This window comes from Lutra lutra, chromosome 10 (genome assembly GCF_902655055.1).
Source record: "Lutra lutra chromosome 10, mLutLut1.2, whole genome shotgun sequence".
In the NCBI taxonomy this organism is placed as follows: Eukaryota; Metazoa; Chordata; class Mammalia; order Carnivora; family Mustelidae; genus Lutra; species Lutra lutra.
In genome coordinates, this window is record NC_062287.1 from 15,009,978 (window position 1) to 15,026,416 (window position 16,439).

General features: G+C 48.9%; 1 protein-coding gene across 1 annotated transcript; it reads left to right on the forward strand.

Moving 5' to 3' along the window:
* Nucleotides 1-1,767: 1,767 nt before the first annotated feature.
* On the forward strand, nucleotides 1,768-10,128 carry FOXR1 (forkhead box R1). Its single transcript, XM_047692077.1, has 6 exons — nucleotides 1,768-1,990; nucleotides 7,210-7,284; nucleotides 7,368-7,636; nucleotides 7,887-8,110; nucleotides 9,363-9,601; nucleotides 10,055-10,128. The coding sequence occupies exons 1-6, from the start codon at nucleotides 1,930-1,932 to the stop codon at nucleotides 10,081-10,083; spliced, it is 897 nt and encodes a 298-aa protein (XP_047548033.1). The 5' UTR covers nucleotides 1,768-1,929; the 3' UTR covers nucleotides 10,084-10,128.
* Nucleotides 10,129-16,439: the final 6,311 nt, after the last annotated feature.

Consider the following 16,439-nt stretch of genomic DNA (forward strand, 5'->3'; position numbering starts at 1 on the left):
TCAAATAAATAAATAAAATCTTAAAAAAAAAAAAAAAAGAAACCTGGTGGCTACCACTAATCCAAGTGGTTGAAGTTAACATCACTAATAATGAGACACACTGACATCGTGTGCCTCTTGGTGTGAGTTACTGAGAAGGAGGCAACCTCTCTCGTGTGATATTCTTGCCCCAAAAGCACAATTCTAATTATGAGCAAACATCAGACAGACCTAAACTAAGGGACATTCTCCAAAATAAATGTCCTATACTCTTCCCAAAATGTCAATGTTATGAAAGATTAAAAAGGCTGAGAAACTGCTCAGGATGAAAGGAGGACAAAAGACTTGAAGATGAAATGCACTGCGTGAGCCTGAACCGGATCCTAGACCAGGGAGCAAACTTATATAAAGGACATCGTTGGGACAATTAGTGAAATTTGAATAACATCTGTATGTTAAATATAGTATTAACTCAATGTTAAGTTTTCTGATTTTGATAATGGTCTAATTTCTGGCTTTCTGGTTATATATGCCAATATCCCTGTTTTTAGGAAATAAACAATGAAGTATTTATGTGTAAAGGGCATTATGTCTGTAAATTACCTTTAGTTCAGAAAAATAACAATAAATGTCTTTTTTACAGAGAGAAAAATTAAAATGTGATAAAATGTTAATACTTGGTGTCATTGGTGGATTATAGGATTCAGATATACAAGAATTTTTATACTGTTCTTGGGATTTTTCTGTAAATTTGAAATGATTAAAAACCAAATTTTAGGGCACCTGGGTGGTTCAGTCAGTTAAGCGACTGCCTTCAGCTCAAGTCATGATCCCAGGGGTCCCATTTGGCATCCCAGTCAGAATCCTGGGATGGAGTCCTGCCTTGGGCTCCCTGCTCTGCAGGGTGTCTGCTTCTCCCTCTGTCCCGGTCCCCACACCCTGTGCTCTCTCTCTTTCACTCTTCTTCTCTCTCTCTCAAATAAATAAAATCTTTTAAAACCAAGAAAACAAAACAAAACAAAACACCCTCCTGGGACTCCCGGGTGGCTCAGTCGGTCTTCAGCTCAGGTCACGATCCCAGGCTCCTGGGATGGTGTCCCGCATGGGGCTCCTTGCTCAGCGGGGAGCCTGCTTCGTCCTCTGCCTGCAGCTCCTCCTGCTTGTGCTCTCTTTCTCTCTGACAAATAAATAAAATCTTTATTTTTTATTTATTTTTTGAAAGATCTTATTTATTTGAGAGAGAGAGAGAGCACGCAAGCACGGGGGTGGGGTGAGGCAGGGAGGGGAGAAGTAGGGGGAGAAATAGACTCCCGGCTGGTCAGGGAGTCCGTGGTCCCAGGACCCTGGGATCATGACCTAAGTCAAAGGCATATCCTTAACCTCTAAGCCACCCAGGGGCCCCTAAATAAAATCTCAACCCCCTCCCCCCCCCCAAAAAAAAACCCAAGAAAACCCCACCTTCCAGTCCTATCTCCACCAAGTACTATGGGTGAGATCTTGGATAAGCGCAGAATCTATCAGAACCTCTAAAAGTAACTATTGATACGATGCCGGGATGGTTCATCAGGGGTGGTAGTAGGGAAACTTACCAAACACAGGAAGAGCTCGGTGCAAATGCAGAGCGGGAAGACGGCCCGGGATCCCTCCCTTCAGGACCCCCCAAGCCCCAAAACGAAAGTGTAGGGGTTGAGGAGAGAGGTCGCAGAGAGCAGCCGGTGCAGGCCAGAGGCGATTAAAGGCGTCAAATTGAGGACTCTCCACACCTGAGCGGGCGCCAACTAACCGGATCCGAGCCCGGGCTTTGAGGAAGTGGGGCGAGGCCTCAGTGTCTCGAGTATCCCACCCCCTGCCGGGCGACCTCTCCTCTCTCTGAAGGTGGACCTGAAACTCCAACACCACGACCTCTGGGCCAGCCTCCATGGCCAGGTCCCGGGCTTGCTGGACTGGGACATGGGCAATGAGTCCTTTCTGGCCTTCACCACCGCGCACCTGCCCCCGGCGGAGCAGAACCGTGAGTGCGCTGGACCGTGGGGGAGGGGCGCGGCGGGCGGCAGGGGGCGTCCTCGCGGGGCGCGGGGGCGCTCGCCCCCGGCACCCCGCCCGCGGCACCCAGCTCCCCTGTCCCCCACCTCGGGTCCCACGGGCCAACCTGAAGCCCGCTGCGGTTTCGCTGGCCCTCGCCCCTCCGCTGAGCCTGCGCCCCCTCCCCGCCCTTTCCCCGTCCCGGACAAAGCGGGCCTCGACGGAGAACGCCCCCCCCTGCGGGCAGTGGGTCCCACCCGGGAATCCATTCGCCTGCCTGCCGCCTGCCACCTCCGCCCCACTGTCCGCCCAGTCCCAGAACCTTCTAGGCCTCACCGCGGCCCTTTTCCCATGGCGCCTACCGCCATTTGGCACACCACACATTTCCCTCGTTGTTCTGTTTTTTTTTTTAAAGTTATCGTTTTTGTTCCAGGCTGTCGCCCCCCTCTTAGTACATTGGCTGACACCTAGAAGCGCTCAATATTTGCTGAACGAATGGTTGACCGTCAGGGTCTTTAAAAAGAGGACTTTTCTTGGGACCTCAGGGGCAGAGAGTGGAGGTATCACCTCCTAGCTTGTGGTACATTATTGCCATCTGTTCGGGCAAGGTGCTTGGATTAGTCCATTGTCCCCCTTCAGTGCACCCCCCACGCCCTCACCCCACCTTCCGTCACCCCCCACACTCCCCTGTATCTACCCTAATTGTTTTAATATCTTTAGGTAGGTGTATCTTTGAGAACTATTTAACGTTATTTTCTGTGTAGAGATGACCTTAATTTACTAAATGCTTATTCTTTTTTTTTCCCTTGGCCTACTCGCACTATTTTTTTTTTTTAAGATTTTATTTATTTGAGAGAGAGCACTAGAGGAGGAGGGTCAGAGGGAGAAGCAGACTCTGTGCTGACTAGGGTGCCTGACGTGGGACTTGATACTGGGACTCCAGGATCATGACCTGAGCTGAAGGCAGTCGCTTAACCAACTGAGCCATCCAGGCGCCCCTGCCTACTCGCATGTTTTTGAGAGCCATTCTGGTTGCTGAATGAAGATGTGGTTCCTTATTTCTGATGGCTGGGTGGTATTCTACCATCTGTGTATACTGCCTTTTGCATTTTAGTTCTCCTTGCTAATGAAGACTTATATTGTCTCCAGCTCTCTGCCTCCTTAAGTAATGCTAATGAATTCCAAAGTTTTTGTTGAGTAAGAAATATTTAAAGATTTTTATTTATTTATTAGAGATCACAAGCAGGCAGAGAGGCAGGCGGGGCGGGGTGGAGGGGGAAGCAGATTCCCTGATGAGCAGAGAGCCCGATGTGGGGCACCATCCCAGGACCCTGGGATCATGACCTGAGCTGAAGGCAGAGGCTTTAACCCATGGAGCCACCCAGGAGCCCCTGAGTAAGAAATATTTATTGAGCACCTCCAATTTGCCAGGCGATATTCTAGACACTGGTAATACATAATGAGTGAAACAGACAAGTCTAAATGAAGCTTACATTCTATTGGGGGCAGACGGACAATCCACATAAAAATATATATAGTATGGTATAAGGTGACAACTAAGATGGGGAAAAAGGACACAGTAAGAGGGCTTGGAAATGGTGGTGGCTGTGGGTTGAGGTGGTGGCAGCCACAGTTTTAAGTAGGGTCATCAGGTTGGGCTTCCTTGGGAACATAATATTGGAGCAGAGGGTTGAAGAAGGTGAGACAGTGAGCCAAGAGGATATTTAGAGGAAAAGTTTCTCAGGCAGAAGAAATAGGACAAAAGTCCTAAGGAGGCAATGTGCCTGGGGTGTTTGAGTCACAGGAAAGAGGCCAGTGAAGCTGGATCAAAGTCAAATACAGAGGGTAGTTCACAGGGTGTGGAACAGAGATCTGGAAGAGCCCATGTGCCACTTTAAGGACCGTAGGGTTGACTTTCAATAAGTTGTGGCATGGTTGAAAGGTTCTGAGCAAAGGAGTGACAATGATTTCCGAGGGTGTGACCCATGTAGTTGCATAGGTGGCTGGTACTTGGTTTGATGCTCTGCTTTCAGTGTCTTAAGATTTTTAATTTTTTAATTCTTTTTTTTAAAGATTTTATTTATTTATTTGACAGAGATCACAAGTAGGCAAGAAAGGCAGCAGAGAGAGAGAGAGGGAAGCAGGCTCCCCGCTGAGCAGAGAGCCCGATGTGGGGCTCGATCCCAGGACCCCGGGACCAGGACCTGAGCCAAAGGCAGAGGCCTTAACCCACCGAGCCACCCAGGCGCCCCAGATTTTTTAATTTTTGAACAAAGAACCCTTCATTTTCATTTTGCACTGGGCCCTGCAAATTATGTAACTGATCCTGCATGATCTATATCACCGTGGAAGATGTGTTGAATGTGGAGATAAGAAGCCAGTAGACTAGGCTACTACTGTAATCCAGACAAGAGCCGGTGGTAGGCTGGAGGGTCAGGGTGGTGGCAGAGAAGCCATAGTGTAAGAAAGAGAGATTAGAACATGATTCCTCCAAAGTTTTGGCTGGTTAACTAAAAGGATGGAGTGGCCTCATGCTGAGACAGAGGAAGCTTCTGGTAGGACAGATTTTTTTTTTTTAAGATTTTATTTATTTATTTGACAGACAGAGATCACAAGTAGGCAGAGAAGCAGGCAGAAAGGAGGAAGCAGGCTCCGCCGAGCAGAGAGCCCGATGCCGGGCTCGATCCCAGGACCCTGGGATCATGACCTGAGCCCAAGGCAGAGGCTTTAATCCACTGAGCCACCCAGGTGCCCCCAAATTGAAGTTCCTTGAGATAGTCTGCAAGGCCCTAGCTCCTCATCAGTGTCGTCATTCCTCCCAGGCTCTCTCCTCATCTCCAACACACCACACTTGAGATCCCAGGCCTTCCCACAAGCCGTTATCTTTGCCAGAAACACTCTTTCCTCTTCCTCCTGCCCAAGTTAATGGCTAGTTTACCCATCATGTTTCTGGTTTTTTAAAAGATTTACTTATTTGAGAGAGGTGGAGTGTGAGTGAGTGGGGGAAGGGGCAAAGGGGGAAGGAAGAGAACCTCAAGCAGACCCCTGCTGAGCACCGAGCCTGATGTGGGCCTCCTTCCCTTGACCCATGAGATCATGATCTGAGCCAAAATCACGAGGTTGGATGCTCCCCCGACTGAACCATCCATGTGCCCCCATCCTGTTTCTGTTTAAACATCTTTCAAAATAGGCCTTCTCTGACCGCCTGTCCAAACACTCATAACACACATTTTATCATAATTACTTTGCTTAAGGCCTATCTCCAGGTCTGTCTTGTTCACTGCCGGGCAAATGGGAGGAGCTCAGCTTAACTGGATGGATGAATACGTGGCGGGCTAGAAGCACATCAAGTGTGTATTAGAGCTATGGGCTCAGCACTATGCTGGCTCCTCTGGATTAGGGGGATCTATTTCCACCTCCGCCCGCCCCGCCCCAGGCCCAATGAGTGTCGTCATATGGCAGTTGAATCTAGGTCTTTATCTGGAAAATGAGGTTATACTTATTGAAGAACTCAATAATTAGAAAGGATTCCCATTACATTACTAATAATGTTCAACATAGTATTTGAAAAGAGGAAAAAGTACAGGTCTTTCTTTTTTTTTTTTTTTTAAGATTTTTATTCATTTGTGAGAGTGAGAAAGAGAGTGAGTGCGGCACCTTGCTGGCTCAGTGGGCTGAAATCTATGCCTTCAGCTCAGATCATGATCCCAGGGTCCTGGAATCGAGCCCCACGTTGGGCTCTCTGCTCAGCAGGGAGCCTGCTTCTCCCTCTCTCTCTGCCTGCTTCTCTGCCTACTCGTGATCTCTCTCTGTCAAATAGATAAAATCTTAAAAAAAAAAAAAAAGAGAGAGAGAAAGAGAGTGAGTACAAGCAAGGGGAGCAACAGGCAGAGGGAGGAGCAGGTTTCCTACTGAGCAAGGAGCCCAATGCAGAACTCGAGTCCAGGACCCTGGGTTCATGACCTGAGCCAAAGGCAGATGCTTAACCAACTGAGCCACCCAGGCATCCTGAAAAGAGGAAAAAGTAGAAAGAGAAAGAAAGAAAAAGACAAAACTACTATTATTTATAGAAAAAAGAAAGTTAAGATAGAAACTATACAAAATCAATATACAAATTATTAGAACCAATAAGGGCCCAGCAAGTTTGCTGATAATAAGAACAACATACTAATAAACACTGTTCCTCCATAGCAGCCTGAAGAAACTGGAAAATATAATAATAAATAATAAAACTATATTATTTGGTTGCAGTAACAATCAAAATTATAAAGTATCTAGGAGTTAACCCATCAAAGAATGAAGTAGACCTTCATGGGAAAGATGCAATCACTATTTAAGGACACAAGAGTTCTGAATAAATGAAGACATGAGGGGCGCCTGGGTGGCTGAGTGGGTTAGCCTTCGGCTCGGGTCATGATCCCAGGGTCCTGGGATCGAGCCCCGCATCAGGATCTCTGCTCAGCAGGGAGCCTGTTTCCCCCTGCCTCTCTGCCTGCCTCTCTGCCTACTTGTGATCTCTCTCTCTGTCAAATATAAAAATAAAATCTTAAAAAAAAAAAAAAGGAACTTCAATTTGGCCCTCATGGAAAGCCATCAGAAAGTTTTTAAGTAGAAAGGTCACGAGATTGGATTGATATTTTAGGAAGATGCTCCAACTGCCGTGGGAATAAAGTTAGAGCAGCAGAGAAACATAAACGCCATTCAGGTGCTCCGGGACTTGGGGATTGCCTGGGTGTGGCTAGACCGGAAAGAAGAGATCAGAAGTCAAGAACACATGCACATTTCTGGCCTGAAGGACTGGGTAGGTGGCAGTGCCACTTGCTGAGACAAGGTACACAGGAGGAAGAGCAGGAAGATGGAGTTTGGTTTTAGAAATGTTGATTTTGAAGTGCCTGCAGGTTGTTCGGATAAAGACCTCCCATAGGCAGTTCTGTTTATGGGCAAGCAGAGCCGTCTGGCTAGAGGTAAAGATTTAGAAGCCCTAAATTGAGAGATAGTGGCTGAAGTCACAGGCATTCATGAGCTCAATCAGGGCATAGGGTGTGTGGAGTGGGGAGAATGAGAAGTTCAGAGAGGTCAAATTTGGTGTCCTCATGCCCTGGGGAGAGCCCACAGCCATCTCCCAGAGAAACTTCCAGGCCCAGGATCCTGGGACCGCAGTGGAAATCCTAGGACGTTTCGACCCTCTTCTATCTTTCTTTTTGTCAGTTGCCAGATATAGACTCCGAATAGTCGAGCCACCAAAAGAACCCGTGAACAAAACAGCCAGCCCTGATGACGATGGTGAGTAGCAGGGAGTGGGTTCTGCTCGGGCCAGCCCCCAGAACCAGTGAGCTGTGGCGCACAATCTCCTTCTCTCCCAACAGGCCCAGCCCTTGAGCCCAACCTATGGATGTGGGTAAACCCCAACATCGTGTTTCCCCCTGGAAAGCTGGAGGTCCGAGAACCTCGCCAGTGGGAGCATCTGCCAAGCACACTCCCCTCCCCTCAGCTGCCCCCCAAAGAGCAAGACTTCGCCAACACCAGCTGCTCCTCGGAGGCCGCAGCGGTGGAGTCAGAGTCGCTGCCTTCTTCCAGCGAGCAGTCTCCCCCTCGGAAGCAGAAGCGGTTTGCCTCTTCCCCCAGCACCTGGGAGGTAGGAATTTCTGGGCCCGTGGGCCGGACTTGGGGCTGTAGGCAGGGCGGCTTCGGGATGATACAGTGGAGAGGTGTCTGCTTAGGGATAACCAAGGGTTAATGGGTTCAGAAATCAGCCGTTCCCCCTTGGGTTGGGGAGAAGCCCAGACAGGTGGCCCTAGACAACCCCCCTCCCTGCCACTGCACCCCCCGCCCCCCGGAGCAGAGGCCGTGGAGTTAGGACCAGTTCCTACTCTGTGCTCCTCTAGCTCACAGAAGAGGAGGCTGAGGACCAGGATGACCGCTCCTCTGTGGCTCTCCCGCCCCCTCACAAAAGGGCCCCCCTCCAGAGTCGGAGGCTCCGGCAAGCCAACAGCCAGGAGGGGAGGCTCTGGTCCCGGCCCCCCCTCAATTACTTCCACCTAATTGCACTGGCATTAAGAAACAGTTCCCCCTGTGGCCTCAACGTGCAACAGATCTACAGTTTCACTCGGTATGTGCCCCCGGGGGGGCTCTGTGAGGGGGGAGGGCAGGGACCCTGGCCTGATACTTTCCGATCTGCCCGTGCTCCTGGGCTGCTGCCTTGGCTTCCCATGTGGGTCTGAAAGGATAAGTGTGTTCCCAGGCTTCCTTTCCCAGGCACTGCTTCGGGTTGTCCCCAGACGTGTGTCCACTTATCCTATGTGCGGGAAGATATCCACATCCACTCTCTTTCACATCTAAAAAATCCAACTGTTTTTTTTTTGTTTTGTTTTTTAAAGATTTTATTTATTTATTTGAGACAGGGATCACAAGTTGGGGGGAGCGGGAAGCAGGCTCCCTGCTGAGCAGAGAGCCTGATGCGGGGCTCGATCCCAGGACCCTGGGATCGTGACCTGAGCCAAAGGCAGAGGCTTTAAACCACTTAGCCACCCAGGTGCCCCCAACTGTTTTATACCTTAGTTTCTTGTTTTTTGTTTTTTGTTTTTTTTTAAGATTTTATTTATTTATTTATTTGAGAGGGAGAGGGAGCACAAGCAGGGGGAACAGCAGAGGGAAAGGGAGAAGCAGGGAGCCTGACATGGGGACTGGGATCATGACCTGAGCCAGAGGCAGATGCTTACCTACTGAGCCACCCAGATACCCCTATACCTTAGTTCTTTAAAATATGAATTCACCTGGGTCAGAAGTTCTCCTTTCTTTCCTGTCAGCAATTTTCCAGTAGAAAGTCTGGTTTCCCCAACAGCGTCTTGCAAGCTTTCCCTTTGGGCTGGCCTGCCAGCCAGCGCCCCGCACACCCCCAGGGGAGCCCAGTTGAATTACATTTAGCTTTGAGAGTCGTGTACACAGGAGTGTGAGGAGCTTCCCCGACCTTTTCCCTCTAGCGGGCGAGTCTCAAAATATTAATCCACCAGTGGTGTCCTTCCTTGACCTGGATTCCTCTCACAGGAGCTGATGGGCCTGATTCTGCTCTGTTCGCGTGGCAAGTCTCAGTCCTGAGCCCTCAGAGGGAAGGAGGAAAATGAGCCTGGGAATGCGAGCAATAAACTGGGTTTAAAAGATGAGGGTTTGGACAAGCAACACACCAGGTCGGGTTTTGCCACATGTTCCATCAGCAAAGAGCCAGTCTTTGAGGCCGGCTTGCCATTCTCCCCGCCATGAGAGAGGGGCTGGGGCTCCTGGCCGCTGGGGGAGAATAGACGTCTCAAGACAGGGCCTCTCCCCCAGGAACTGGGTCCTTCCTGACCATTACTCCCTGTCCACAGACAACATTTCCCCTTTTTCCGGACGGCTCCGGAAGGCTGGAAGAATACCGTCCGTCACAACCTCTGTTTCCGAGACAGCTTTGAGAAAGTGCCGGTTGGCATGCAGGTCGGAGCCAGCACGCGGCCCCGCTCCTGCCTCTGGAAGCTGACCGAGGAGGGACACCGCCGCTTTGCCGAGGAGGCCCGCGCCCTGGTCTCCACGCGCCTGGAGAGTATCCAGCAGTGCATGAGCCAGCCAGGTGAGAGGCCCTGTCACGCGAGGGGCCCAGGGCAGGGGACCCGACTGTCCGGACTCCAAGCTGAGTGTGCAGGGAGGGAGCCTGGGTCACACTATGGGGGGGGGGGGGCACATCCTGTGGGAAGGGGAGAAGATGCCAGTGGCCTGAGACCCTGGGATAGTGCCTGCCCGAGATGGGACCCCACCCCACACAGGCATGTCCTGGTGGTCCAGGGGGAGGACAGAGAAACAACCGAGGTGCAGTTGACCTCACAGCCCGTGGAAATGGTGACCACACAGTGAGAGAAGCGGGCTATGAGCAGTTATGTGCAAAGGAGGCTTTTTCTTTTTCTGGAGACCTGGTGGCCTTCGGACCTTGAGGGAGAAGTAGATTATCTGCCGTGACATGATCTGGGCTGAGGGAACAGCAGTTGCAAAGGGCGGATAGATTCTGTTGACTCTTTTTTTCTTACAGATGTGATGCCCTTCCTCTTTGACCTTTAACTCCAAGAAGCAGGAGTCAGCCCATCCCGTATTAAAGTTACCTGCAGCAGCCTGGTGTGTGTGTGTGTGTGTGTGTGTGTGTGTGTGTGGTCTCTGGAGCTGGGGACAGGGTGGAGGTGGAGGTCAGCTCTGAGGCTGGAAGTTGACACCATTGGCCTGGCGTCCCGCAGAGGGAGCCCACGTCCTGCTTTTCCCAAAGGAAGAAAATACTCAACCCCCTTCAGGATCCTGGATCTGTTCCCATTTTTCTGGATTATGAGGACAGTCTTGGGAGATGCCAGCTCAGAGCAGCCCACCGCTCACAGGAGGGGTTGTAATCAACTGGGAACAGTGGAAAGAAGCCTAAGGAAAGACATCACTGTGGGGCAGTTGAAGGAAAGACAGACCCTCCTAGCAGGCCAAGAAGGAGCAGTGAGAAGGGCAACCCTTTTAAGATTTTACTTATTTATTTGACAGAGAGAGCACACAAGCAGGAGGGAGTGGCGGGCAGAGGGAGAAGCAGGTTCCCCGGACCCTGCAGAGCAGAGAGCCTGACATGAGGCTCCATCCCAGGCCCCTGGGATCACGCCTGGAACTGAAGGCAGACGCTTAGCCCACTGAGCCACCCAGGCATCCATTTAACCGTTTTGAGCAAGGGGTGGGAACTTGGAGCCAAGATTGGGGCCCATCCCCCTTGCTGTTCCTCTCCACCCCGCCCTGCAGAAGCTAGAGCACCCGTGGATTGAGTTCTCAGCGGCTTCAGATCCCAGCTGGGCTGCTGTGCTTTCCTGGTGGCAGGAGCTGGCGTCCAGGGCGGGGCCAGGTGCCAGCCTCAGGTCGGAGGGGAATACAGAGAAGCCTTGTGGGCTGAGTGAGAAAGGAACAAGGGTATTTTGTCATTGTTGTTTGTTTTGGTTTTGGGTTTTTTAAAATATGTTCTTTATTAGAGAGAGGAGAGTGAGAGAGAGCACACAAGCCAGGAGGAAGGAGGAGGAGAGAGAGGGGGAGAGGCGGACTCCCCGCTGAGTAGGGAGCCTGACATGGTGCTTGATCCCAGGACCTTGGGATCATGTCCTGAGCCAAGGCAGAGGCTCGATGGACTGAGCCACCCAGGCGCCCCAGGAACAAAGTTTAAAGCTGTATCCCAATGCCCCAGACATTCAGACAGTGCTTGAAGACAATACTGAATTTGGATGACCTCGCTCATTCCTTCTCCTGCTCTCCCCTTGCCCCCCAGGGGCAGCCTTTGACCTTGAAGAACCGACCCTTATACCTGGGGCTGTAGACAAGGAGTTCAGCCAGGAAACCAACTTGGTATTACAGCTAAGCAGAAAGTACTTGTTGCATCATTTTAAGATATACTGAACTTTTCAGGAATGCAACTATTCTGTAAAGTGAAGGATAATTGTGGGTTTTTTGTGTTTTTTTTTTGTTTGGAAGTTTACCAAGAGTTGTTTGCCATTTCAGAAAATCACTTCACTGACAGCAAAGCTGCTCTGATATTTAAGTTACCGATACCACACACCTATATGAGTCTGTGTTTATGTCTGCTGTTCTCATGGGGAGTCTACATGTACAAACAAATATTTAGTTATTATATCAAGGCAGCCAATATAAAGAAAAATTATTTTCAGTATTCATTTGAATATCCTTTCTTAAATCTAAACTCTTCTCACCATAGGTATGTGCAAATTTCCAACTATCTCATATTTTCAAATCTCGTTTATCTATTGAAATGTACTTTTTTTCATAAATTTCTCTACCTTTATTTTTGTTATATTACAGTTAAAGTGTTATATCAACCTTTTTAAAATTACACGTGTTAGTAAATTATTTTATCAATAAGATTCAAGAGGTAAAAACTTTTTTAAAAAAAGATTATTTATTTATTTGACAGAGAGAGAGAGGGAACACAAGCAGGGGGAGAGGGAGAGGGAGAAGCAGACTTCCCACTGAGCAGGGAACCCAATGTGGACCTCGATCCCAGGACCCTGGGATCACGACCTGAGCTGAAGGCAGCCGCTTAACAACTGAGCCACCCAGGTTCCCAAAACAGTTTTTTTTTTTTTTAAGATTTATGTATTTATTTGAGAGAGAGAACTGTGGAGGGGAGGGGGAGAGGGAGAGGGAGAGAGAATCTCAAGCAGACTCCCTGCTGAGCACAGAGCCTGTCACGGGCTGAATCCCACATCCTGAGACCACGACCTGAGCCGAAACCACGTCAGATGCTCAACTGACTGCGTCACCCAAACACCCCAAGATGGTAAAAACAGTCTTACAAATCGTTTGCTCTATTCCTAGGGTGTTAAGGCTGGTGGGGTAGAGAACCAGTGAACCAAGCAACATATAAAATATAGTTCCTGCCCAGACATGCTCACACACAGTGACATCGGCAACCAGTGAGGACAACTCATGTTTATGTCCAGCCCCACAGAGCCTAGCGTAGGGCTTGTCAGGTAGTAGGATCACGCTGTTTGTTATGACTGGTGACTAGTAACTTCTCTAAAAGGCACATTCCATATTCTCTGGAAGCACGGAGAAGACAACAATCAGCTCTGTCTGGAGGAGTTAGGGAAGGCTTCTCACAGGAAGAGTTAGCACGGGGTCTTCTTCCCAGGTCTAGAAAACAACAGCCCCTACTTGCCCAGAAGTGCCCAAAGCCAGCCAGGCTCTGTGGGGCACTGCTGATGCTCCTAGGAGGCAGGGGGCAGGCTGAGGAGGTGCGGAAGAGCAGCGACAGGATGGGAAGAAAAAGTGGTTCCAAGGAAAAGACAGGACAGGCCCCGGGCAGGTGCCCGGTTGGAGCAATGGCCTTTCCCTAATGCACTTGGAAGTGCTTTGTGATTCTCTCCTCCCAGACCACCTGCGTGCTAGTCTCTGTGTGATAGCCACTGGGGAGTGGGTGGAAGGACCATGTCATTCATGTCCTTCGCTCTGGACCCACCCAACGCAGCGCTGTGCAGCCAGAGCACCCCCCCCCCAACACCAGGTGCTAAAGATACAGTGAAACCCAAAATGGTCCTTCTCTCAGAGTTTTCAGTCCAGATAGAAAGATATGAAACAGGGTGGCTGGGTGGCTCAGTGGGTTAAAGCCTCTGCCTTTGGCTCAGGTCATGGTCTCAGGGTCCTGGGATAGAGTCCCACATCGGACTCTCTGCTCAGCAGGGAGCTTTCTTCCCCCTCTCTCTCTGCCTGCCTCTCTGCCTACTTGTGATCTCTCTCTCTGTCCAATAAATAAATAAAATCTTAAAAGAAAGACATTAAATAGTCCCATTAATGTTCAATGATAAGAAATAGTAATAAATATTAGGTGATTGTGAGAGGAAACAATACAGATACTTAGACTGAAGAGGAGGTCAGAGAAGTCCATTTTTTTTAAAGATTTATTTATTTATTTTAGAGGGGGGATATTAGAGGGGGGGAGAGAGAATCCAGAGCAGACTCTGCACTGGGCAGGGAGCCTGATGCAGGGCTCAATGTCACACCCTGAGATCATGACCTGAGTCCCTATTAAGAGTCAGATGCTCAACTGACTGAGCCTCCCAGGCACCCCAGAGAAGTCCTTTCTAAGACATTTTAGCCAAGACCTGGATATTGAGTATCCAGGCTGCAGAATGGGGAGGAAAAGTGTTTTGTAGAGAGAACAAAGTGGACAAAGCCTGGGAGGGAGGGACCTCCTCACCTCTGCCTATTGAGGGAATGGGGATAAGACCTGGACAACAGAATATAGTAAATTAGGGGAGAAAGACCCAGGTGAGATTGGGGAGGGAGACAGAGACCAGGCTTTGTGAGCCTTTCTAGAAGGATTTCAATTTTTTTTTCAAGTATAGTGGAAAGTAACAGAACCTGATTTTATTTATTTTTAAATTTTATTTAAGTAACCCTACACCTAACATGGGGCTTGAACTCACAACCTCCAAGATCAAGAGTCTCATGCATGCTCTTCAGACCGAGCCAGCCAGGTGCACCTTATTTTTTAAATTCTGCTTAGCCACTCATTGGCAGTGCCTGCTAGGAGGGCACACATGGAAGCAACAGGACTGTTAGGAGGCGATGCAGTAGCCCAGGTGTACTGGGGCAGCGGCCCGAGAACTGGAGAGAAGCAGGATGATCCGCGATGCAGCTTGCAGGCGGCATCGGTGAGTCAACAGGACTGGTTGGACACAGGAGGAAGTGAGGCTGAGATTTTTGGTTTGAGCAACTGGGGAGAACAGTGCGGTGGGGAAGCCTGTAGGCAGAGCAGGTTTGAGCAGTTTTTTGTTTTTTTTTTTTTTTTAATTTATTTGACAGATGGAGATCACAAGTAGGCAGAGAGGCAGGCAGAGAGAGAGGGGGAAGCAGGCTCCCTGCTGAGAAGAGAGCCCGACGTGGGGCTCCATCCTAGGACCCTGGGATCATGATCTGAGCCGAAGGCAGACACTTAACCCACTGAGCCACCCAGGTGCCCGGAGCAGTTCTGATTAGAATCTGAGAGATGCCTGCATGGCTCAGTGGGTTAAGCGCCTGCCTTTGGCTCAGGTCCTGAGATTGAGTCCCACATCGGTTTCCTCGCTCAGTGGGGAGCCTGCTTCTCCCTCTGCCTGCCGCTCGCTCTGCTCGTGCTTTCTCGTTCTCTCTCTGACAAATAAATAAATAAAATCTTTAGACTCTGTGAGACATCAGGGCAGTTTCATCACGTAGATGATTGTTGTAAGTGTGGGGTTCGGAGGACAAGTCTGAGCTGAAGATGTAAATACATCTGAGAGTCATCAGGATATAGACGGTATTTAATATTATGTCCTGTGTGCTAATGCAGGTATCCACAACACATTCTGGAGAGAAAAAAACCCCAGCAAAATAATATGTTGGATATGACTACAAATGTGACAGAAATCATGTTCATATATATAAATGTGATGTCTAAGCATAGAAAAACTTTTAGTTTAGCTTTTTTTTTTTTTAAGATTTTATTATTTTAGGGCTCCTGGGTGGCTCAGTAGGTTAAACATCTGCCTTTGGCTCAGGTCATGATACCAGAGTCCTGGGATTGAGTCCCTCATTGGGCTCCTTGCTTTTCAGGAGCCTGCTTCTCCCTCTGCCTGCCATTCCCCCTGCTTGTGCATTCTCTCTTTCTCTCTGACAAATAAATAAGATCTTTATTTTTTAGAAGATTTTATTTATTTTTTCAAGGAGAGAGAACCTGAGTGAATGAGAGAGAGCATGAGCAGCAGAAAGGGTCAGTGGGAGAAGCAGACTCCTCACCTAGCAAGGAGGCTGATGTGGGGCTCAATCTCAGGACCCCCAGACCATGATCTAAGCGAAAGGCAGATGCCTAGCCCACTGAGCCACCCAGGTGCTCTAAATAAGATCTCTAAAAAAAAAAAAAAAAAATCCTGCAGACAACTCTAGAAGACTTCACAAAAGGGGTGACATTTCATTTATTCAATAATACATTGATACAGGAGCCTGTGAATGATTGAGAGCTTACCATATGCCAGACAAAGCCACCAGCCACATGGAAATTCCATTCTCGTTCGTATTTCAGATCCTTTATCATAGAATTTATTAGGCAGGGCTGGAAGGAAGTAAATTTTAGGCAGAGGGAACCAAGGGCTGGAAGATGCTGAAGTGCACAGTACTCCAGCATATTGTCTGGAGGAGGAGGTGGAGGAGGTCAGGGAAGTGATGGGAGATAAGACAAAAAGAATTTGGGAAACATGCTGTAAAAGGCTTTGAAAGTCATCCTGGGAAATTTAAATTTTTTCCTGATGCTAATTTAGAGAAATTAAATTAATCCAGAAAGTCACTTGAAGGCTTTCCTAAATCCAGAGTCTGAAGGATAAATGGAGCTGACTTAGACCACACATTTGGAAACCCGTTAGAAAAATTTTACGTGAATCCAAGCAAAAGAACAAGGGAATTGAAACAAGGTTTGCTCTAGGAGTATATCCAGTAATATATAATCCAGTAAGACAACTTGAACATGGTGGATATGGGGAGTGAGTGAAAGCCGGTATCAAAGATAACTCTCCCCAAAACTCCAGGATTTAGCTTGGTGGTGTTCCCTAGGAGGATGAAAATAGGGGATGTTCTCAGGTGGAAGATGTTAAATTCCATTTCACACAGTCAAGTTCAGTTGCAACTGAATAAGCACTCCATGGTGCAGAACTTTAGGGAAACAGTTTCAAAAGCAAAAGTGCAGAGGGGTAATAAGGTAGTGGAAGTCGAAGCAGTGTAGTCTACACTAGGCACCTGGGAACAAATGAGGAAAACAGATGACTGGGTTCATCTGCTTTTGGGGTTTGATGAAATTAGAGGTCTGGGACGGTCAAGGGAAGTAATAGATTGCCATGAGAGTGTGGTAGGAACGGTCGTGGGATCCAGTGAGTAAAGTGAAG